The sequence below is a fragment of the Symphalangus syndactylus genome, chromosome 4 (assembly GCF_028878055.3).
Source record: "Symphalangus syndactylus isolate Jambi chromosome 4, NHGRI_mSymSyn1-v2.1_pri, whole genome shotgun sequence".
NCBI classification, from domain to species: Eukaryota; Metazoa; Chordata; class Mammalia; order Primates; family Hylobatidae; genus Symphalangus; species Symphalangus syndactylus.
In genome coordinates, this window is record NC_072426.2 from 96,371,138 (window position 1) to 96,396,842 (window position 25,705).

The window sequence follows — 25,705 nt, forward strand, 5'->3', positions numbered from 1 at the left end:
GCCATCAGAAATCAGTCAGCATTCTGATATAACAGGGAATTCCTTTTATGGTATTCTTGGCAGGTGATCTCCTGTGTCAACTTAAATGTCCCCAGGGACTGAAAGCTCAGTGCCACATGCAGCAGCTGTTCTATTGTTGGATGATTGTCACGTTAGATTGGGACTCATTAGAAGACTTTTCTGATATGAGATTGGAAAATATGCTAATAATATGTACAGTGATGCAGGCAACTTAAAATTTTCTTGGAGAGAAAGAGAGGGTTGCTATGGTTTGGGAAAATGAGTGGGGCCAATGCTTACCCTTTGTGAACCCATTTTTGGAGGGTGCAGCCATCACAGCGATCCAAGAAAAATCTTCCTGCCTTGGATGCTCTTTCACCAAATAACTCTGGAAAGCTGATTAGATGAAACAGAGTTTCACAAGGGAAAGTGGAGAAGAAGTTTCTGAGAGACAGGATGATTTATACCCATCAATTCAGGAAGGAGCTTTGGAGTCATGGATTAAAAGAACAAAGGCGGGGAGTCCGACCTGGATTTGAGACTAAGCTCTGCCTCTTATACAGGGCATTTAAGCTCTCTGGGCCTCAGTTGCTCCACCTTTAGAATGGAGATGCCCCTTCCTTTTTGAAGACAGTGGGTCCTCACTCAATTGAATTCAGTAGGACTTCATCACTTGCTCCACACAGAGCTCCTCCCAGTCTGTCACATTGAGTGCAAAACTCTGCCTAGGTCCATCCAGTCACTCAACAAGCATCCATGGGGGAAGCATTAAGGAGCTTTAGATGCACTGGGTTCTGTGAGAGCAATGTTAGTCTTCATCTTCTTCACTCCTTCTCATCCTCCTTCCATGGAACACCCCTAGACTCCACAGCCTGCAAAGCTCATTGCCCCTTCTCTGGAGAGTCCTCCTATTCGTGTGCAATTTTTACTCACTAGTGAGGTCATTTGTTGAATGTCTGTCCCTACTTCAGACTGTAAGGTTCATGAGGGCAAGGACTGTGGCTCTTTGGTCCTCTGCTGCATATTCAGGCTTAGCACAAAGCTTGGTATACAGCAGTCATTTAATAAATATACATTGATTGAATAAATGAATGAGTGAATGGTGGGGCCACAGCCATGATTGATACCCTTTCCATCCTCAAGGAGGAGATCACAGACAAGAGACTCAGAAGAAAACTCACAACTACAATAAAGAGTAAGAAGTGCTTTGTTTAAAACATCCTTGGGGTCTTTCAAGAGGTCCCTTGGGTGGAGTAGCAGATTCAGGGTAATTAGGGAAGGCTAAGAGTTGACCTTTCTGTGCCTGGATGGTTTGATTATTCAATAGAAGAAAAGAAAAGAAAAGAAACAACCAAGACTTAAACCTACTCAACTACCCTATGTACTTGAAATGTCATTTAAAGTAAAATCTAGCATGGCAACTTCAAATGACAAACATAGGTGATGCTGGAGAGGGCGTGCCAAGCTGACCAGCATTCTTACGAAGTTTGGCTGGTACAGAGCACACAAGAAAAGTCATATTATTGCCAAAAAGTTCTTGCAGTGGATGGAACCTGGACAAAGGGAGCTGTTCTCTCCTCCCTAAGTCTTAGATATAGCTGTGAGAAACAGAGTCATGACCCTGTGTTCCTTTGTTTTTGGAAGTCATGTGGACATTCTTCTTTTTTTAGCACTGTTTCTTTCTAATGATAAAGGAAACAGTATATTGATGAACTCCTATTTTTCATTTGTGGTGCCTTCTGAATGCTTTCTTTGGAACCCACAGCCTCCTCAGCCACACCTTTACAAGTTTTATGGTTCTGGGTAGAAGCATGTTTTCAGAAATCTAAGCCTACGAGGTTTTTTTTTTTTTTTTTTTTTTTTTTTTAGACAGGTTTTCACTCCCATTGCCCAGGCTGGAGTGCAGTGGTGCCATCTCAGCTCACTGCAACCTCCGCCTCGCCTCCCAGGCTCAAGAGATTCTCTTGCCTCGGCCTCCTGAATAGCAGGGGTTACAGGTGCCCACCACTGCACCTGGCTGATTTTTGTATTTTTTGTAGAAATGGGATTTCACCATGTTGCCCAGGCTGGTCTTGAACTCCTGAGCTCAAGTGAACTGCCCATCTTGGCCTCCCAAAGTGCTGAGATTACAGGCATGAGCCACAGCACCCAGCCTAATCCTATGTCTTTTGTTTTGTTTTGTTTTGTTTTTAGCAGCCATGGCATCATGGTTAAATTCATGAGGTACCTCTCGATGGAGACAATATTTCAACTTTAATTAAAAACCAAACACCCTGCTGGCATTGTCCAGCCCATCGAACTAGACTCTGAAAATGATTTTGAACAACAATTCAAGATAAAGAGCTCCAGCCAGTTTTCTCCCCTTTGGAAGCCTTCAAAGTATATTTTTATAGATATATTAAAGAGATTTTGTCCAAATGGCACATACCTAAACAGTTTAAAATGTTTTTACACCCATGTTCAAAGAAAAAGAATATCTTGAAAGAATAAACTTTTCATCTTTTATAAATAAGGTTAAAAGCAGTAATTCTCAAAATGTGGTCTCTGAACCAGCAGCATCAGCATCACCTGGAACTTATTAGAAATGCACATTCTGCAGGGTGCAGTGGCTCACACCTGTAATCCCAGCACTTTGGGAGACCGAGGCGGGTGGATCATTTGAGGTCAGGAGTTTGAGACCAGCCTGGCCAACATGGTGAAACCCCATCTCTACTTAAAATACAAAACTTAGCTGGGCGTGATGGTGCACGCCTGTAATCCCAAGTACTTGGGAGGCTGAGACAGGAGAATCACTTGAACCTGGGAGGCAGAAGTTGCAGTGAGACGAGATTGTGCCACTGCACTCTAGCCTGGGCAATAGAGTGAAACCCTGTCTCAGGAAAAAAAAAAAAAAAAAAAAAAGAGTCTTTTGATGCTATGAACATCTTCTGGCTTCTGGCATCCTGCTTTGCCCAAGAATGAAAATTCCAGTTCAAGTTCCATAAAACAGGGCATTCTTCTTCAGTTTTGTGTCCCCTGCCAGGTCAACTCTGAACCTATAGTGGATACTCAGCAACTGTGTGCACTGAATGAATGAATGAATGACTTGTAGGCTGGTGTGGGAGGTTAAGAGAAATTTATTCTAGCACATAAAGATCTTCTAATGGAGTGGATGAGGGATGGAATTTGGTGATCAGGCTGGGGCTGTGCTGAAATATGCAGGCGGGTTATGACAACAAGAGACCCTAAACCCTGAAAGGATGAAGGTTCTCCTCACGTATAAATTTGACACATGGAAAAACCATGCAGAAAGCTTAAGGAAGCCCACCTCAATTCTGATTTCTTCCTGATAACTATGTCAAAGCTCTTAAAACTGTGCAATAAAAGATCTCCACGTATTTTCTGGCCCTTGTCCTGCCAATTCTTTGACCATGTACCTGGTGTGCCTGGTCTGCTGAACTATGAAGCATACTCGAACATCATACACGTGATTTTCCTTTTTAAAAATGACCTTGAGAAGATAACAAGTGACATTCTACAGACAGACTCCATTTCTTCTCTTTTGTTTGCAAAAGTGTGAGGCTGAAGGAAGAAGGAGATCTTGGGTTACCTGACCACACTCTCATCCCCCCACCCTCAAACAAATGCCCCACACATGTAGAGGATGTGGTTTTCTGACTGTTTATCTCCAGTGAGCCAGAGCTCCAGGTCCCCTGTGCTGGAGGGGGCACAGAGGCATTATTATCACCCAGTCCTCACTGGGTGAGAGGGAGAATGGTGAGACCACTGTAGGAAGGAAGGTGGAATCAGGGGCTGTGGGCCAGGCTTTCGAAACTTGCACGAATACACGTGCAGAGGTTTATGCTGCTGGCTCTGCCTTCCAATTTTCCAGGCTGTAGGAGTGGGGATTTATTGAGCATGAGGGATGCTATCTTGTGAAACTTTCGACTTCATTCAGGAAGGGTAGTTTGTCTGTAAGAATTCGATTGTAAATACAAAAATACCATTCATTTCTGAGGTGAGGGCAGGAGAGAGAGATGTCAGAAGTAGACAGGTTAGGGCTTTCTCTTTGGAGATCTGGATTTCATCCCACTGCAAGTCTTAACAAAGAGGCATGCTGGTATCATTCTTAGCAAGCCCAGTCCATTGTTATGGTCAGATTCGATTCTGCAGAGGAGAAAATGGAGTGTGACATGTTTGGTGCCAGGAATGTGAGCATGCACCTGCACAGCCGATGTTGGTGTCATATTGTCAGCTGAATGGTCATTTAGCAATTTTGGCCAACTCCCTTGACACTATGGGGCTTAGATGGCATTGCTTTCTGGGATGCACTGATAAGCCTTTTACAAAGTAAGACCTTGGTACCAAAATCCTTGCTGTAGAAGATGAAAATTTTATGTTATTTCTTGGGGTGCTTTCAATGTTCCATTAACCCACTGAGGAGCTACACCCAAGCTTGACCTTGAGGTTTAGTCTTAGAGACCAGATGCCTTCTGTGTGTTTCATTATCTTACAGAGGAAATTGTTGAGTGTTTGTAAAGTGGTTATAGGATGAAGGGAACACTCTTTTAAAGTTCCTAATTATACCTTGGACTTTAGCTACAGTTACCGAAAGACAAAACAAGGTCTCTAAAAAATTCATAGCCAACTTTGGGCATCGGTTGTAGACTAGAGTGCAGTGCAAGGGAAAGGCAGGACACACATAACATCTCTGTGGCTACATGGGGATAGATTCTGGAAATGAAAGGAGAAATTCCAGCTTCCTAGGGGGTAAGATCAATGCTCCAGAGAGGCAAGAGTCACTTACATGAAATACAAGTTTCTTGGAGATACCCACTGCCATTGAATTGAGAGATGTCAGTATTCCTGTGGAAGGGTTATGATGTTTGAGTTTTTAAATATACATATGCTTCTGAATTCTACTTGTGCGTTCTCAGAATTTTCCTTCCATTTTGTAAATTGCAGTAAAATATACGTAAGATTTACCATTTCAGCCATTTGTAAGGGTACAATTCAGTGGCATTTAGTACATTCACATCGTGCAATCATCATCACTATCTGTACTAGTTATTTGCATTGCCATAAAGGAATATCTGAAGATGGGTAATTTATAAAGAAAAGAGGTTTTTCTTGGCTTATGGTTCTGCAAGCTGTACAAGCATGGCACCCGCTTCTGCTTGGCTTCTGTTAAGGACTTCAGGAAGCTTACAATCATGGCGGAAGGCAAAGGGGGAGCTGGTGTATCACATGGCAAGAGAGGGAGCAGGAGCAAGGGGACAAGAAAGAAGTGCAGAGGCCCCAGACTCTTTTAAACAATCATTTCTCTCACTAACACATTACCACTGAAAGGACACGAAGCCATTCACGAGGGATCCACCCCCATGACCCAAACACCTCCCACCAGGCCTCACCTCCAACACTGGGGGTCATGTTTCAACAGGATATTTGGAGGAGGGAAAGCATCCAAACCATATCACGATCCATATCCAGAACTGTTTTCATCTTACAAAACAGAAACTCTGTACCCATTAAACAATAATTCCCCACTTCTCCCTATCCCCCACTTCCAAGGAACCATCATTCTACTTCCTGTCTCAATGAATGTGACTACTCTAGGTACCTCCTTTAGGTAGATTCACACAATATTTGTCCTTTTATGTATAGCTTATTTCACTTAGCATAATGTCTTCAAGGGTCATTCACGTTGTAGTATGGACCAGAATTTCCTTCTTTATTAACACTGAATAATATTCCATTGTATGGAGAGACCGTATTTTGTTTATCCATTCATCTGTCCATGGACACTTTGGGTTGCTTCTACCTTTTGGCTGCTACAAACATGGGCATATAAGTATTTGTTTGAGTCCCAGCTTTAAATTGCATTTTTGCCTTTAATATAATTTAACAACTGGCAAGGTTTGAGAAGTAGGGCAAAGATAGCCACAAATTTAGTCCTTGGTGACAGTGAGTGGCAACTTCTGACCTGACTATGCTACAGAAGATTTCTCATCTCATAAACCTAATTAAATTAAAAATCCAGTTGGCCAAACCCACATGCACTTAAGCCAGACAATTTCTTAAAAAGCTCATTAGCTGCAAACTTGAGCGCTCCACCAGCAGATGGAACTTTTTCCCCTAGGTTTTTCAATAATTGGACAGGAAAGGTCTTCAAACTTTAGACCTCAAATGGAAGATTTTATCATGCTTTCCAGTGCATCGGTTTTAATGTCATTGGTAAAATTATGCAAAAAGCAACCTTTTAAGTGTTATGACACAATGATGTAAGATTTCAGTGTCATTAAACCTCGACTTGCAGGAAGGACACAGGTTTTAGGGAAAGTTTTCTGACTTCCTGTTACAATTGCTTTCCCTCATTTCAGTTATGATAAATTAAGCCCTAGGAGGAACATATTGAACTTTTCTGTATTTCTAATTTGGGCAAAATGAGATGAGCATAATCAACAAAATCCAGGATGTAGGACAACACTCCTGCGATGTTTGGGGAACACGAACCTGCAGAAGTTCACATGACTCTGGCCCTATAGTTATGTCACAGGAAGCCCTCAGAAGGGAAAAGACTGGGCAATTGGCCTGTAGTAATCGTGTCCCAGATTCTTCTTTGGGGAGCATTAAAAAATGAGAATTCAGACACTGTGTCTATCTGCATGAGTCAACTTTTCTTCTGCCCTCTCAAAAAAAGTCTATGATTGCGGTTAACTTTGTCTATATACTGATGGAGGCATGATTTACAGTAAACTTATAGTAAGAGGGAGCCCTGTTGTTTCCCAGGGTTTCATATGTATTTATAGTCATTTTGAAGTGACCTGATTTGAAAATGGACAGAGACAAACTGCTGGAGGGCATGCAGGTGGCTAATAAATACTGATAGAGACCCGCAGGTGGTTAATAAATACTGATAGAGACCCGGTCTTTGTGATTAGAGGAATCACAGTGTGTCTCTGTGCCCCTTGCAGCGTGTTTGTGTGCATACAAATATACACAAATATATTCACTTATTATTGGAACATTGGCATTTCCATTATTTTATGCCTCTCCATCTCACTTTCTCATGGCATCTGTTTTCACAGATTCCTAGTCCTGATTCAAATCTGAATTCTCTACTTCTTCATGTAATGCTCCCTATATCTGCCACCTCAGTTGAATCTGTTTTTCCTAGAGACATAGTTGTTTCCCTCACTTCTCTCTCTCGAGTTTGCTGTTTCTGTTTTTGTTTGTTTGTTTGTTTTTTGAGACAGAGTCTCGCTCTGTTGCCCAGGCTGGAGTGCAGTGGTACGATCTCAGCTCACTGCAAACTCCACCATTGGGGTTCAAGCAATTCTCATGCCTCAGCCTCCCCAGTAGCTGGGAATAGAGGTGCACAGCACCACACCCAGCTAATTTTTGTACTTTTAGTAGAGATGGGTTTTCTCCATGTTGCCCAGGCTGGTCTTGAACTCCTGACCTCAGGTGACCCACCTGCCTCCACCTCCCAAAGTACTGGGATTACAGACATGAGCCACCATGCCCGGCCATCTCTATAACCCAGGAGTGCTGGACACTCTGGCCCTTCATTGCCCTTCTGTTCTTGTAGAAACCCGTTTTCTCCAGGCTCCTGCCGTCCGACCGAATCCTTCCTCTCTCTGTCTTTCCTGACGCTGTCACCTACCTAGGTCCAGGCCCCTCCCCCTATTCAGGGATGGCTCTGTCCTATTCTCAACCTCAGCTCCTGCCATCCCCTTCGAGTCTGTGTGCAGGACTGTCCTTGCTATCCCTGTGTGTGTCTCAGACCCTCGACCTCGACCACCGCGGTGCTCTTCTTCCTGCTCCACTTTCACCAGGGATCCCCTGGATCCTGCCATTACCTGGAACTGCATCTCACCTTTATTCCGGGTTATAAACTTCAGGGTCTCACTCAGTGAGGGTAATCCATGTTTCTCCCACCTCTCTTTTTTTTTTTTTTTGAGACGGAGCCTGGCACTGTCGCCCAGGCTGGAGTGCAGTGGCGCAATCTCGGCTCACTGCAAGCTCCGCCTCCCGGGTTCACGCCATTCTCCTGCCTCAGCCTCCCAAGTAGCTAGGACTACAGGCGCCCGCCACTGTGCCCGACTAATTTTTTGTATTTTTAGTAGAGACAGTGTTTCACCGTGTTAGCCAGGATGGTCTCGATCTCCTGACCTCGTGATTCTCCCGCCTCTGCCTCCCAAAGTGCTGGGATTACAGGCGTGAGCCACCACACCCAGCCTTCGCACCTCTCTTTTGCTTCCACTACACTCAGTCTTCAAACTAATTCTCCAGCCTTTTCTCCACATATTTATTTATTTAACAAATACTGATTGAGACACTTTGCTAGTTTCCTGGAATTTAGTGATAACTAAAAATGGACACACACCCGGCCTTCATAGAACTTGCCATCCAGCAAAGGAAAGAGGAGAGCAATTGATCAAAATGATTGCACAAAGACATGTAAAATTGCTGCCTCGCTAACTGCTACACAAAACAGACTATACCTATGGGCAGGGAAGTGACAGCAGAGCTGATTTCTGAAGGATGGGCATCCCATGCGGGCAGGTGAGGCTTCTGGGAGGAGGAAAGTGCTTGTGCGAAGGCTCTGTGGTGGTTAGGGTGGGAGGAGGCAAATGGAGAATGAGAAGAACTGCAAGTTAGGTTCCTGGAGTCTAGATGTGGAAGCATGTGAAATAAAGCCAGAGAGGAGGAAAAGACCAGAGTTTTCAGGGCCTTGTGGACTCTGTCAGGGATTTTTTTTTTTCTTCATACCAAAAGTTATGGAAGACATTTGAAGTGATTTAGGGATTCTCTCCAATTTACATGTGTGTCCTAAGAATTCAGTCCATTGCACACTGAGTATGGCTTCATAGTATTGCATTTTTGGAAGCACTAGATCTTAATGCCTGTAAAATCATAGAGATTTTTACTAGGCTTCCTTACATGCGAACAAACCAGTTTTACTCTTATCTGGCAATCCCATGCATTTTATTTTAATGCTATAATCCCAAATACCAACTACAAAGCCCCTCTTTCTTCTTCCTTTCTTTCATCTTGAATACATCTCTATTTAATCCATTGTTTGGAGTCTTGGCTTCCAGTGAATCAATTTGTAGCATTTTTGTGCATGTGCTTCCATAAGTCAAATGTGATGTTTCAGAATGCTAGCTTGGTAATTTAGGGGACCTGTGGATGATTAAATGGCTCTGCAGAAATATTACAGATATGTTTAAATGTATGATAACAAAAATCCTTTTTTGGTGGCAAGATTATATATTATATATATATTTTTTTGAAACAGAGTCCTGCTCTGTTGCCCAGGCTGCAGTGCGGTGGTGTTATCTCGGCTTGCTGAAACTTCCATTTCCTGGGTTCAAGCAATTCTCCTGCCTCAGCCTCCCGAGTAGCTGGGATTACAGGTGTGTGCCACCACACCCAGCTAATTTTTGTATTTTTAGTAGAGATGGGGTTTCACCATGTTGGCCAGGCTGGTGTTGAGCTCCTGATCTTAAGTGATTCACCCACCTCAGCCTCCTGAAATGTTGAGATTACAGGCTTGAGCCACCACACCTGGCCTATATCTTCTTCTATTGAGAACGATTCATGACTTAGGAATGACAAGAACATATCAACTATACTTGCTAAACTGTAAAGAGAAAAAAATCATTTTCTTTTTCCCTTAGGAAAACAGAGACTCAGTCTGAGCTTCTGGAGGGCTAAAGCCTGCAAAAACATGGGCTTTTCAAAGCTCACAGAGGGAAGGAGAGGGAGGGGATGGTCAGACCACCACTCAATTTTCTGTAGTGATGGCAGAGCTGAGGTCCAGACTCAGGAGAGAGCTGATCCATGGCCCTTCTATGTCTTATGTTAGTTTTGTGGGACGACATTCTGCATGAGCAATTGATTGTGCTGCTGGAAACACAAACTATGAATCTGAGTGTCTATGGAGTTTATTCTTGTGATCTTATGAAACAAGTCTCTTGCATACAAATTTAGGGACAGGCATATTGTCAGCATGTTGAATCAGACTTACACATACGTGGTTTACAGTTAGCATAAGTGAGGGCTACCTTTTCAAGTCAAAAGTTTTTAGTTCCTACCAAGGTCCCATCTCATAATCATCTGTTTAAATCTCATTATTTCAGAGATTGGGAAACTGAGACACAGAGAGATTAAGTGACATGCTTAAGAGCATGTTGCTTATAGGGGCAGAGTGGAGATTCACACCCAGGTCTTCTGTGTCCATTGCTCTTCCTTCTCCACATCACTCATTCTGTGTGCCTGGTTATATTGGTCCGTTTTCACACTGCTGATAAAGACATACCCAATACTGTGTAATTTATAAAGAAAAAGAGGTTTAATGGACTCACAGTTCCATGTGGCTGGGGAGGCCTAACAATCATGGCGGAAGGCAAGGAGGAGCAAGTCACATCTTACATGGCGGCAGGGAAGAGAGAGAGCTTGTGCAGGGAAACTCCCCTTTATAAAACCATCTGATCTTGTGAGACTTATTCACTATCACAGGAACAGCATGGGAAGGACCTGCCCCGATGATTCAGTTACCTCCCACCAGGTCCCTCCCACAACACATGGGAATTGTGAGAGCTACAGTTCAAGATGAGATTTGGGTGGGGACACAGCCAAACCATATCACTGGTGTCTGTCCTTTCCTAGAACGGCCAGGTGGACTTGGAATGTCAAAACTTCTTCTTCCTTCTTCCTTGATTTTCCATTTCTCCCTTTCTCTCCCCCTTCCACTTTGGGAGTCTGCAATGAGGGTGGTGTTGCTTCTCTGCCTGATCTGATCCTTCCTTGACATCCTGGAGATGACTGTTGATATGTGTACCACTTCTTACATTCAGAAGAGACTCCTGAGTAATTTAAACTTCTAGATCCCATGCTCCCTGAGGGCAAAGGCCAGGCCTGACTTAACTGTTTTAGTTTTGCATTTCTCTGTCTCTCACTCTGGCCCTTGTGCATAGGTGTTCAATAAATGTTTGTTGGCATTGTTATTAATAAATTCACCAGGCCAAAAACATTATAATTTAGATGTTGGAATGATATTATCTCTCAAAAACAAAATGTCACCAGATTGTTTTGCCTTGGGAGTTCTCACATCTATTTTTTTCTTTTTTCTTGTGTATGAGACAGGGTCTTGCCTTGTCACCCAGGTTGGAGTGCAGTGGTTTGATCACAGCTCAACTGCAGCTTCAACCTCCCAGGCTCAAGTGATCCTCCTAACACCCTCTGGAGTAGCTGGGATTATAGGCACATGCTACCATCCCTGGATAATTTTTTTTAAGTTTTTTTTTTTTGTAGAGATAGGGTCTGTTTATGTTGCCCAGGCTGGTCTCGAACTCCTGGGCTCAAGCAATCTCCTGCCTTGGCCTCTCAAAGTGTATTTTTTAATATAGTGGATTTTATTATATGTAAATTATATACTTCAATTTAAAAAGTCTTATGCCTTTGGGATCATATATAGAAAATTGTCCATTTTCTAAGAAGGGTCTCTGCTGTCAGTAGGCGGCTAAACCCTGATCAAACATGCAGAATCATTAATTAGGGCCATTTGTTCTGCTGTGAGCTGAGAAGAATGTGTAAAACCTGCTCAGGAGATAATTAATTCATCCTCCTCTCTGTACTTTTTCTAGTACTCCTAGCACGATTCTCTAAGCCTGCAGGCCTCATACATGTGTTCTAATAGGCTAATTGTTAAGGCGACATTTGTAAATTAATCTCTGACTTGAGCTAAGTGGTTTCTCCTAATGGCTTTAATTCAGTGACTCCCATTGTCAGATTCACTGGAGGAGCTTGTTAAAAAGAGGTGCCCAGACTTCCCCTCCCCCAGCTCATGATTTGCTGGTCCTAGGGTGGGATGAGGGCATCTCTGCTTTGGAAGGAAAGCTCCTCAGGTGACTGGATTCTGGTGGCAGCCACCTTTGTGAGCCTCGGCTCTGAATCTGCCTCCCAAGGCCGTGAAGCCTCACACACCCGCTGAAATCATATGGGCCTAATCGCAGCAACTCCAGCCCAGGTTCTAGAACAGGAAACATTTCTAAGAGCCAGCTTTCCTGACTCAATCACCTCTCTACTCACATCACTGAATCTGCCTTTTTCCTGAAGTGCTCCATCACCTGAGGGGGAATAGTCTATGCTTGGCTGTACTATTTTCCATTTTCATGAACTTTCATGAACTTTGTCAGACATTTGAAAGATCTTCATGGTCCACCGGGATTTTCATCTAGGGAGATGGCTGTGGACTTCCCCTCTCTCCTCCCCATTCTGCACCAGGCTCCTTCTTTGCATCAGGTGTTAGGGACAGATTTTCTTTTTTTTTTTTGATGGAGTCTCGCTCTGTTGCCCAGGCTGGAGTGCAGTGGCACCATCTCGGCCAACTGCAACCTCTGCCTCCCAAATTCAAGAGATTCTTCTGCCTCATTCTCCTGAGTAGCCGGGAATACAGGCGAATGCCACCATGCCTGGCTAACTTTTTATATTTTTAGTAGAGCTGGGGTTTCACCATATTGGCCGGGCTGGTCTCAAACTCCTGACCTCGTGATCCCCCCACCTCGGCTTCCCGAAGTGCTGGGATTACAGGTGTGAGCCACCACGCCCAGCCCACTTTTTTATTTTATTTATTTTGCAGACAGAGTCTCACTTCGTTGTCCAGGCTGGAGTGCAGTGGCATACTCTTGGCTCACTGCAACCTCTGCCTCCAGTGTTCAAGTGATTCTCCTGCTTCAACTTCCCAAGTAGCTGGGACTACAGGTGTGCACCACCACAACCGCTAATTTTTGTATTTTTTGGTAGAGCCAGGGTTTCACTATGTTGGGCAGGCTGGTCTAGAACTCCTGGCCTCAAGTGATCCACCTGCCATGGCCTCCCAAAGTGCTGGGATTACAGGCGTGAGCCACCGCACCCTGCCCTTAAAAAAAAAAAATACACCATATATGTGTGTTCATGGCATTCTTTTGTGCAAACACATGTCTTGTTTGATCTTGGAGTTTTGAAAATAGATGACTCAAAGCAGCATTGTTCCAATGACATTTATCAAATTGCTTTTATTTTGGGAATCTGGCACACCGAGTACTCAATATCACCACACAGCATAGGGGTGTTTTCAGTAAATCTGAGAAGGTGACAATTCATACCGTCCAAGGTGGCTGAGGTAATTTGTTGAGTTCAGACTATGGCAAGTTTAGCAAGCAGGACAGGCTCTCAAGCAAGCTAGCAGAAGTGCCCTGAGAGGCAATGCTTAAATTATCTGTGTATCAGACTGCTGCCCCCAAGCCCTTGTGTGGGACAATGCTTTGTTACATGCTTAGTTATTGTCTTATTCTATGACTCAGCTGCTGTAGGGCAGGGATGCTTTGCTTTCTGGGGTACTGCTTTCCTTGGCCTCATTTTACTGTGTCTCTTGGGCTTCTGTCCTCCTTGTCCCTGAAACTATAGAAGCTTGCAAAAGGATTCCCAATGGCCTCACCCCTTCATGAAGAGATGTTAGAGTAGCGGTACTATGTAGAAAGGAAGGACATTTTGGGAAGGGAGAGGATATTGAGATAAGAGCCCTACTTTTCCTATCCTTTCCCGGTTACTAATGATCTGTCTAGGCAATAGTTCATTTTATATTGGCTAAACCTGTACTATATGATTTATCACTAATTGCATAATAGCATGGGATTAATCTACGGAAGAACGACTCTATGAAAAAGAGTATATTTTGCCAGGTGCAGTGGCTCATGCCTGTAATCCCAACACTTGGGGAGGCCGAGCCAGGTGGTTCACTTGAGGTCAGGAGTTTGAGACCAGCCTGGCCAACATGGTGAAACCCCCTCTCTACTAAAAATACAAAAAATTAGCCAGGTATGGTGGCAGGCACCTGTAGTCCCAGCTACTCGGGAGGCTGAGGCAAGATAACTGCTTCAACCTGGGAGGCAGAGGTTGCAGTGAACCGAGATCGCGCCACTGCCCTCCAGCCTGGGCGACAGTACGAGACTCTGTCTCAAAAAAAAAAAAAGAGTGTATTTCATGACTCCAAGTGGCCTTCCATCTTCTGTTTTTCTTGGGCCTTATGTATAGCATATGTTAAATACTTAGATGACTATTTGGGATGCTCTATAATAATGCCATTACCATGTAGACTAAAATGTAATCATTTTGTGTTTTCAAACTTAGAGTTCTCAGACAATGGGGATTTGTTAGAGAGACAGAGAAAGAGACTAAACTGACACTTCTAAGGTGGCTTTGCTAGGGGCCTAGAGAAGACAAGTCTCTGATGGGGATTCTATTTTCATGGCCACATCCAAAGGATTGATGTGTTTTCTGCAGCACCTGGATCTGGGCTGACAATGTGATCGAGCCTGACACGATAAAGAGGCATTTAGCAAGTTTCAAGACCACGTGAAAAGTTACCTTAATACTGGGAGGCAGATCATCTCCCCAGGGAGCATTTCATGGTACATCGTGGAGCAGTTTGCCTATCTTGTATCTCAATGAGAGTATGCCGTCCAGCTGAACACGTGGACCCAAGTGCATGTCCATTCAACAGAGTCTTCAGGGTCAGGGAGCTGTGGAGGTTATTTCCCTCCTGGATTTCTTCCCTCTCTTACCCTATCAGAGAGATGCTGATATTTGAGTTTTCATCTTCAGAGGGTAGCAAGATTCCTGGCCTCCTCCTGTCACTGGCTGATTTGCTTAAATAAGGAATGCATTAGTCGCCATCACCAACTCCAAGTGGAGGCAGCTGGAGCAAATTAGGATCAGCTACGTTGGCCATCCAGATGCTGCAAAATCATTGCCATTGCAGGGGTCTTAGATTTCGAGTTCCTTACAGAATGATATAGATGCCATTTGCAACGACTTCTTTCCTGTCCTTTTCTGCAACAGTGCCTTTGGGTGGCATAGGCCTATATAGCCAGCTCTGACAGATGCTCAGCATTCACAGATATACACACAGGGAGCCAAATGGACAGGGATTAGTCTTAAATCAGCTGTTTATGAATGGAGAAGAGGCCCTTCTCCTGGGTTCTGGCCACACCTCTTCTCTTTGCAGCTTTTTGAGAATGAGGTCAGGGCCAGGATCTAACTGCTTGTGCCTCAGAAATAGCAGCACAGATCAAAATTAATCTTAAGCTCTTTGTTTTGCTGCCTCCTTTAGATAATAGAGAAAAAAGCGAAGGCCTGCTCATGTTTTTGTTTGCTTGTTTTTGTGTGTACCTTTGAAAGGAACATATGAATGAATGTGTGTGAGGGGAGGGGCTGAGGTGAGGCAGCTAAGAGGGATTAGTGCTGGGCGGATGATAATTACTGATAGACTGCAGCATTCAATTGGAGCATGTTTTAGTTTTTTTTTTTTTTTAAATGGCAGAATGAAATAAACCTCAGTGGTGTATTATTTTAGCACCTCCCTTTATGTGGAGATTTTATGAGTTGCTACGAAACTGCATATTCCTTTTACAGTGTCCAATTGTTTTTAATGTTCATTTTCTGGGCTGTGCAAGCCACCATTCGGCCCCAGGAGCTCCATGGAGTTTTGCAATGCTTTAAATGAGTATCTCATGCAGATTTCATTTTCTGTCAGCCACTTTGTCACACATACAAAATACAGAGGTGTGTGTGTGTGTGGGTGAGTGTAAAAGAGAGAGATTCTGTCTCTCATACATACACAGGCGCGCGTGCACACACACACACACACACACACACACACACACACACACAGCTTGATCATACTTAGTCTTTACATAAATTGGGATTCCTCTCTACCCACCAGCCAAGGGCTGAGAGATGTCAATAGATGGACACTGCGAAGACTGACTTCCAATGCCCTTCAGCCTGCAGTCTCTTCAGGGTATTAGCATACCTGGAAAGGTTGACCTAGCAGCCGGGCATTGAGTGTAATGGTGGTGCTTACTTTTTGTTCTCAGGCTTAATTGTTGGCTGAAAGCATCTTCTTTATTTCTGACTATCCTTTATTTGCGTTAATAGTTTCCTCTTTGAAAGATTAAAGAAAGTAGAATGTGTAGTGAGGACAGAAGTGTCAGTGTCAGCCTTATCGGCATATTCATTCGATGGTCCTTAGCATGACAGGTATCCACTGAAGGAGATGCCAAAACTGTCTTCCATCCATGGAGATTAATTTTGAGTGAAGAGTGTAAAGTAGGACAAGGATTGTCATATAACTGGCCTAATGGATTGCCTAATTGACTTCCTGAACTGAAACTACTTTCCTAAATATTTCAGAAGTGTTATAATCATATAGATCATACATGCAGTGAATATATCTTTATGTATGTCCACACATACACACACAGACATTTGTACGAGCAAATTTGTGATCTTCAAATTGGTATCTCTTGTGTAGTGACAGAAAGTAGATTAGTGTGGTCTGGGGCTCGGAAATGGGAAAGGGGATTGATTTAACAGGCATGAGGGATCTTACTGGGACAATGAAAATGTTCTGAAACTGGATTACAGTGATGGTTGCATAACTTAGTAGATTTACTGAAGTCATTGATGAATTGTACTTTTTAAATGGGTGAATATTGTGGTATGTAAATTATGCCTCAATGAAGCTGTTAAAGTTGATATTCCTCTATTGAAGTTCCTGCAGATCCTAGACTACATATAATATTAAAAATTGTATCACCCTAAATTTTCACCTGCTTTTTTCCCACTGAAGTTTATCAACTTCAATTGCAGAGAAGCTGGACTTCGAGATAACAGGGTCAGATAAAAACCCAGTGCCCTGAGACATAAAAGGCTACCCTGACCCCTATTGGCAAGGAGCGAGGTTGCTGCCTATTGCTATGTGAGGAGCCAACCCTGAGGCAGTACTGGGGGGCTGGGGATGGGGGTGAGATTTCCAAGCGGGTCCCCAAGAGCAATGGGCACCATATTTCAAAGCTGCTTTGGTATGTGTTAAAAAACCCAAACATCCTGAGGTCCAACTCTTAAGTGATGGCATTCTCCTCTTCTTTTGCAGGTTGTCTTAGTCTTTGCTCTCAGCATTGGTGCACTTGTAATATACTTCATAGATTCGTCAAAGTGAGTATTCAAATACACTTTCTTGCCCTTGTTTCATAAACAATCATGAGCCTTTACGTTGATCCATTTATTTACCTTGACACCAACCTTTGCAAGACCTTCTGAGTGCAGAAGATTTTGGAGAAAGCTAGGGCTGTACTGTACTGATTTTCTAAATGGGAAAAAAAGTTCTCAGAAGGAAGGCTACTTTGAGTCTGCTGGCATAGGAGGGTGAGGTATATGAGGTCAAGTCTTGCTAGGTATTACTTATTTTTAAGAGCTGTTTCCTGATGATGTATTTGCACTGAAGATGTCAAGTAGTTAAGATGACTTGATGGGAATTTGCAGCTTCTGGGAGGGTGACAGTTTCCCACAGATGAGGGTCTGAGCCATGCTTGCTATGGTTGTAGGATCCTTTTCTCAATTGGGTTTCCAATGCTTTGATCTTACTGGAGGTCAGATTAGAAAGCATGGTGCTATCCTTTCACCTGCCAATTGGGTATTCAGCTGAAGCATTGCATGCTGGTGCTTCTTGACTTGTGAAGGTAAGGAGATAGATGGAGGAGTTCATCATGACCCCCGTAGGTGGAGGCCCTGGCCATTTGAGGACTTCTAGAGTGGACACTCATGCAGACTCCTTGGGTGCCAGCCGAATGGACTGGTGCTCCAGAGTGAGCCTGGGTGACAGATGAGATGATAAAGACCTTGCAGAAGGATGAAGAGGGCACAGACTAGAACTGCAACATTGCAGCCAGTTCTGCCCTGATTCCTGCAGGTGCCAACCCTGAGGAAATAATTTGTTCCAACTATACTATTGCAATCATGAAGTTGATGGCATCTGGGAAACAAGCTGGAGTCTAACTCATTTTCTGTTGTGGCGTGAACTTGGCAACTCTGGTGACAATGGCCTTGAGCTTGTTGCCCTTATTGTCCACTGTGTGAGTGTTTTGAACTTTAAACTCTATCCCTGGCATGGTTGGCTACTAGACTTTGATACTAGGAAACCTGTTTGGTGTGCCTGTTGGCTCAGACTCTGGTGTGCCTGAATTCTGAGCTTAGTGCTCCTTTCCTGTGGCTTGGGATGGTGGTAATTTCATGCACAGCTAAACTCAGAATTTCTCAGAGCCATCTGGTCGCCAGCCAAGGATTTTGTGCATTTGGGTGGAGAGGCCAAAATGTCAGTCAGGGAAAGTAAAGAAAATATCTCCTTTAATAACCTGTCTCTGGGAATCAGCCAAGTCTAAGCCTATCAGAGGTCCTTCAGCCCACCCCACATGCGAGGCTGGGCTGCCCTCACCCATCTCAAATGGAGAGTCCTTTAAATGCTGTCAGGAGACAAGATTCCACATGCTCCCTCCATCAGCTCTCCCAAGCCAAGAAAGAGAAGAGCTTGTTTAAGTTTGGAAGACTCCCACTGGCATGTCATTGAAGGTAAGCCCCCTTTTAAATATTTACTCTTAATGATTCTGGACCCTATTTGTATTGAACTGAAGATCCTCTAAAGCCCTTGGTCTTATTCCTCCAATCTCTCTCCAGGGGTGTTCTCACATGTCGAGGGGTGCAGACCCTGCCAACTTCCATGCTGAGACTCAGGAAAGAGGTTTGGGCTTGAAGCTTGTGTGTCCCAGAGAAAGAAAACCCTAACGTGGAGGTGAGTGTGTTAATGGGTTAGAAGTCCAGATGCCTCAGCCAGCGCCTTCCTTCCCTTTTCATTTTTTTTTTTATTTTTTTAACCTTTTGTCCTTCTGTATTTCTCAGAAATAAAATGCTCTTTAGATGGATTTGGATTGTGTCTTTTTTTACAGTCTACTATGAGGCAGTCTTTTGTTCTGTAGATCCTGGTGTTCTCTGTTTCCATGTGAGAAGATGAAAAGGAATGAAATTCCCCAATGCATACCCTCTTCCCCTCATGTCCTACACCATCTCAATGTCCTTTGGCTTTACTTGTGATCCTTCTAGGCCTCGGGGAAGACGGCACTGGGAGTCCTCTCTGATTCCGGTTTCTTTCATGAACTTGCAAATAGTATATCCCAAGGATGGAACTTCAGTCCTGTCCTCACCTTTTCCTGGCAAAAATGCCCATAAGGTTAGAAACAAGGCTATTCCCATTCTTCCTGAGGACTGTCGTAGCCTCATCCCAGCTTTAGCCTTTCCTCTCTGTTGCTAAACTGTGTGATTTGGCGTAGCAAGGCTTTGTTTATAAGAAGACCTTCTGGTCATTTATGTAGAAACTTTTCATTTTCATGACTTCGTTTTGTTCTGAGAGCATATCCGAAGATTCTGTCCAGTGGCAGGCCCAATCAGTGGATTCAGCACAAGGGAGTTTTCCATCTTCCTTGGGAAAGATGGCAAGCAAGCTCAGTTTTAGTTTGGGAGAGAATTAGTGTAGAATCTCTAAAGCCATCTCTATGGTAAGTCCTTAGATTTCCAGGAATAAAACACAGTGAAACCGATTAAAAAATTATCATCGAGCTTAGTGAATGAGAAAAAAAATGAAGTTCTATCCACATATAAGATGCAAATGGAAAGAAAGTGAGAAAGTAGAATATACATTCTTAAAATCCGTGTCTTTCATTCAAAACTGTTACCAGTTTTACACATTCGTGGTTTGGCTGGCCATCTGGGTATTTTGGAAAGACAGCTTTAAACTTCTCATGGAAGTTATACTAAATCATCACCCTGGAGAAAAAGCACCCAGAATTCTCCAGATGAATTGTAGCTAGTATTTACACCCTTCAAATAAATTAATCAGGGGGCAGTCTATAGGCTTTCCCACAAGTGAATCTAAACCAACAGACATGGGTGAAATGGCTTGTCTCAGTGAATTTTAGCCAGAGCTGCCCCTCCCCTCCAGAATGCTGAGGACTCTCCTGTAGCACAAGTTTGAGATTCCAGGCTCTCTGCACCCAGCCCTTTGAAAAGTGCGAGGAATGCCGATTAATGTATAAAACAGGCTCCCGAGGTCTGCTGGACCAGCTATGTCTCAAGGCAGGCCAGCTCCAGTTGTGCAAGTGGACAAGCAGGCTAGGTAGTTATTTTACTTCTGTCCATTAGCAATACAGCTCAGAGAAAGGTCATCATTGGTGGTTAATGATCTTTTTAACCTTTTAAAGCTCTTTTTACTATCCAGAGGTGATGGATAAGTCACTTCCAAAGACAGCTGCACACCTTTCATTTCTGGCCATTAGGCAAAGACAGATCCCAGCATAGGGCGTTTTCTTTGGGTCTGATCTTAATGATCCTAGGGTGACTGTGAGGGAAGACTCATTTGTGTAGCTGCAAGTGATTACTGTCTAGCTAAGACAGATTGTCCTCAGAGCTCCTGGAATTGAAAACCAAAGATAATTACATTAGACCTTCTTAAAATTATGCTTTATCATCCCAGCAGTAGACTCTCTAAAAACACCTAAGCAGAGGAAGACGCCTCTGGACCAAGTCTTTGGTCAGACATCATGTCAGTGCCTTAACAAGCACAGACAAGCATTGAGCCGTCCACACACCATCTCCCCAAAGATCTCCAATTAGCCACACAAGGTGGATTGTGTACAAAAAGCTCCCTTTCTTTTGCATTCTTTTTAAAAGGACTCTTGCCCAATTTATCTCACACGTCACTTTAGCTCCTAATTCTGATGTCTCCCGACACCAACGCCAACCCTGTCCTCCCACATATTCTGATCCTTGTGAAGCAAAGATTTTTTAGAAATTGTACAACCAAGTCAAGAGTGCCTGCAGACGCCCTGTGGGTGCTAATGTCACCATTGCTGCTTCCATCCTTGTCTATTTCCTCCCTTTGACACAAGAACAGCAATTCTTATCTAACAGATAAGGAAAAAAAACAAAGACCCACCAGTGTCAGCATGAGAGCGAGATTCATGGATTGCATAATGCAGCAGTCCCTGTTGCTTTCAGAATTTCAAGAGAAAGTTGGAAGAGACAGAGGCCCAGAGCTCTGGGTATTTGCATTTTCACCAGGGGCATTCTGGGAAAGGATGACTCACATGTGTGAAGATATTTATTCCTTTGATTCATGTTTAAACGCTGCTACTTCTTATGCTATGGTTACGTGGATTATGAATATTTAATGCGGCGTATACTGAAAATGAAGGTCAAGTCCTGCTCACTGGTGACTTCAGTGCAGGCTCTTGTCTCTGAAAGGGAAGCTACCTGCTGTTCGCAGAGTAAAGCTGAAAGGTTATACGTTGTTAAGTTTTTCCTTAATGACTGTATCTACTCCAAAATGGCTGGCACACAATGGGGGCACTTGCTGATTTTGCCGGTCTTTGCTCTTGGCTTCTGGTATCAGCACTGCTGTTTTGGGGATATGGACGTTAGGAAGGAGGAGGAAATGGCAGCACAAATTTTGTAGAGTATTTCACCCAAGGGCACAATTGCCAAGGCAACAGTTGGGTTACGATTAGAAAATGACCTCTCCCCAGTCTTTTAAAATGTTACCTTTGCATCCACTCCCCCATTTATTCATTTTGTATTCATTTATTAGTTTGTAACATCTTCAAATGTGATAATGCTGAATATTTTCCAGGCAGTAAAATTGCTTATGGTTAAGGAAAACTCTCTTTAAGATTGCGATAGAAATTGACCAGATTGTTTTCATAGTCTCTGAAAATAAAACTGGCGCCATTGATGTACTGGGGATGTCCAGAGCTTTAGCAGAACTGGTTAGTCGCCCAGTAGTTTCTCCCACCCCAGTCTTCACATAGCCTGGCCTCTCATCCCATGGCCTAGAAATTCTCTTTCAAAAGGGAAGAGAGGGCAAGTCGTTGGAGGGAACTAACATTCACTGATTATGTACTGTCTGTGAGCTACAGAGCTAGGCACTTTACCAAAAATAGCACATGCAACCTCATTGAATTCCCCTAACAACTTCTTAGGATAGGTATTACTATTCCCACTTTACAGATGAGGAGGCTGAAGCTGCAGGCATAGCCCAAGCTACGTAGCTAGTAAGCAGTAGAGCCAGGATTTGATTCCAGCATGGCTCATTCTAAAGCCATCTCTCTTCTAAGTGTCAAGAAGTAAATTTCCAGATTGTGGAAGTAACTGACGGGGTTTAATGAGATGTTGCAAGAATGGGAAGTTGCATCACCTTATCTTGCCAATGCACTGGTCTTGTTTTCTTTTTTTTTCTCCCTTTCTCCATTTCTTACCCTGAGAACCAAGTGTGCAGTTGTGGGTACGTAGGAGGCTCCTATCACAGGCCTTCCATGTAAGACACTGCCCTGGGTCAGGTGCTGTCTGATGTCTGTTTGGGCCTTGATTCAGTCCTTCCTAATAATGGCTTAATGAGACCAGCTTCTCTGTTATCTCAGTGGAGTGGCAGCATTTTGCAATGGGATAGGATCAAATGAACAAAAAACAAGGAGAGTTGATTGTTCCTCATTAGCTTCTACCACCTAGGGGTGTCTTTCCAAGTAGAAAGACTCTTTGGCCTTCCTATCCTTACCTAGTCTGTCCCTGTGATTTGGCATACTGAAATAGATATGAGAAATGCTGTTTCCCCATGAGATACATTCTTTTATCTCTTTTAGAGAGTTACAGAATTAGTTGATTTGTTATAGTTTTGCATTATGTTGCACAATATTTCTATGCCTAGAGAGTTGGTATTATCAAACTAATGGACTTCAGGAAAATTTGGCCCCAAAGAATGGAGCCACATAGGATGGAGGTCTTTGAAATGACATAAAGTATCTGGCTTCCTTCTCCAGCCTTGTTCAAACTGACTAGGCACAGGTGTAGACCCACTGCCTCTCCTGTGCTCAACGCGAAGACAGGCACCTGGGAGAGCTGTGAGGCCAGCACAGATCCCATCCCATTCATGACAGTGCATTTTAAACTGTAAAGGACTATGTATACCAGCTTTCACTATCCCCTTTAGTGCACCCCATCCTGCAGCGTGATGAGATGGGCAGCCTATGACATAGAAAAGGAAGCTCATCAGCATACTCTGTAACCAGTTCCTTTATGGAACACAGCCTTTCTAGGTAGCGTTCTGGAAAATTAGCTCCAGCTCTCTGCCTTCGTGCCCTTTTTGAGAAGTCACGGCATGCATTTAACCTTTGTTGAAGAAGTCAACACAAATTACTGTGTGTGCAAAGCACCTCCCTGTTTTTTTTTTCCTTTTAAAATACTCCCCCCAATTTTCTCCATCCCTCACTGACATTTTTATTGCCAGGCTTTGGTTTGGAAAATTATGGGTAGGGAAAGTTCAAGGGCAGGATGTTCAGAACGGCACTGCACATCTGTGAAGGGAACACAACAGGAGAGCCAGCAGCTGTTGAAAGAATGGAATGTCAGATGGTGGAGGAGCCGAGCCCACTCAGGGATGGTGAAAGAGAAGACGCCTTCAGGGCAAAGAGGCTGTAAATAACTCCAATGGGAAGTCCTTGTCCCTCTTCAGAATGTACCTTTTAATAGCAACACTTGGTGCTCTGATATGAGAGTAACTCTAACTCAGTCTTCCTAGCTCATCTGACCTTCCATATTGCCATTTGTTCATGAATCGAGTGAAAGCCTGGTAGAGAAGACAGGTGGAGAGTATGCCAAGGAACAGAGTCAACTTCTATATATGTCGTTGTCTCCATATAGGTAGATTTTGGGGACAGGATCTGTTCCTTGGTTGTCAAACAGATTGGTTTTATTTATGTCAAAGTTCAGAGCATTAGCGCCCTTCCTCCTTCTCCCTTCCACATTGGTGAGGAAATCTTGCCTTCCTTGCATATTTCTCATTGCACAAGTGGTACCTAGACATCGTAGGCAATGGCATCTAGAAGCATTAAGGGAACTGCTTATCTTTGGCATTTCACTGGGCAAATCGGGGACTATGCTAGGAAAGGGCGGGAGGACTGAGCTGAACCTTTCAGGTCTGCCACAAAAGACAACTGTAGAATATAGTATTAGAGTCAAAGAGGCATTGGATCCCACCTGGTGCCACCGTTCTCTGGGCCTCAGCATCCTTTCCTGAGGAATGCGGGTGAGGGACCTCCTCAAGGTCATCTGACCAGCCAGGGGCAGAGCTGGAGCTGGAAGATAGAGCTCTTCTCTCCCAGTCCTTTTCTACTTGATCTCCTGGGTTCTTTCTACTAAATACAAAAATGAACAAAGACACGATAGCCTACTCATTGAATAGCAAAGTATATATTGTCTTTTTATGCCAGTTCTGGGCTCCTAGGCCCTTATCATGGGGGAAACTTTAGGGCCAGGGAAAGAACAAAGATAATCCCAGGTAGAAAAGATCAAATCCAGCCAGGTGGCTGCGTGGGATTAGTTTATTTCATCCTCACTGGTAAGAGGCCTTGAATTCCTTGATTTTATGACCCTCCTACTATTCTCTCTCTCTTCCTCCCCACCATCTCCCCGTCTTTTTTGTACTATTTCAGCATGGAGGTGGGGTTGGGTAAGAATGAAGAGTTCAGCTCCACTGTGGAAGGATAACACAGGGCTGAACACATTGAAGAGGTGAACACATTGCTTTGGCCTGTTTGGAATTTGTTATGCATAACTTTTGAAGACATTTTGCCCAATTGCTCATTTGTTTCCCCTGTGGAAACACTATCTGATAACTATGTCTATACATCCCTATCTACTTTGCCTTCCAAAATTAGGATGAATTATTTCGTCCCTTCTCGCCACTCTCCAGAACTTAAAAAGAATGCTTTGGACAATCTGGCACTCTCTTAGCCCTCTCTTATTCTTTTTAAAAGAATAATTGTTTCAGGGCAAATGAAGAAATGCATTCCCTTTCAGACCCACTAGCCCACTAGTTACTTCTGTCCTCTACAACAAGCCTGAGTTTATACCGCAAGAGGGCTGCATCTCCTCCCTGTCACATGGCACTGGGCCTTTCCCTATAGTCACAGGCTGACATGCATTCAGAGACTGCTGAGAGATCAGGGTAAGAGCCAGCTGGAGCGAAACTTTACAGCTCAGAACAGTTTAATCCAAACACAAGGGCAGTGCTTGTGCCTAACACAACTGTGGCAGGGGTGGGGTATGGTGTGTGGAGTGGTGGCAGCTTTTACAGCTTTATCATGGGGTTCATGGGCTGGAGGAGATGTGAACTCTTCCTTGTCTTTTACCCCTGTCTTTTGACCTGACAGCCTGACACATGTAGCTTTGGGGAGACCCTGGTTGGTGATGAGTCATTTGTGGCTTAAAAATAGAACTCTCAAAGCAACAATGCACTTGGGACTTTTTGATGCATATGTCTTTGTTCATAGAATTTGGGAGAAAAGAGAGAGAGGGAGAGAAAGAGTGTGTGTGTGTGTGTGTGTGTGTGTGTGTGTGTGTGTGTGTAGGAAACAATTATGTCCTGCCTAAAAATTAAGTGAAGAAGCAGCACATGGGGGAATTGGCCACTAGGCTCATCACAATAGCAGAGATGAGGCTGAGAGCTGTCTGTGTACCTGTGGCCTTAAAGGTACCAATCAGATAATAGTTCTCCACTGAGTACAAACTGTGTATAAGGCATTTTGCTAGGTACTGGGGAATTTTGAGTACTTATGTATAATGCTAGATCTTTTCCATTAAGATATTTAAATTATACATATTTTTACAAGGGGCAGGAAGTCCAGCCGTATATACAGGAAAAATAAGATAACAAAACAAGAACAAGTAAGGCATCGCTAAGCAATATATCAATGACTAATATGAGCATTGCACACAATAAGTGCTGAAGGTTGAGGAG

The 25,705-nt window shown here is 43.6% G+C and overlaps 1 protein-coding gene across 46 annotated transcripts in view; it reads left to right on the forward strand.

Moving 5' to 3' along the window:
• Positions 1-25,705, forward strand: part of KCNMA1 (potassium calcium-activated channel subfamily M alpha 1) — a 779,318-nt gene that overhangs the window by 367,854 nt on the left and 385,759 nt on the right. For all 46 annotated transcript variants that reach the window (XM_063637484.1, XM_055275615.2, XM_055275604.2 and 43 more), the window contains one exon: positions 16,964-17,025. In XM_063637484.1, the coding sequence (XP_063493554.1) occupies positions 16,964-17,025 (62 nt within the window). The remainder of the gene's footprint in view (positions 1-16,963; positions 17,026-25,705) is intronic.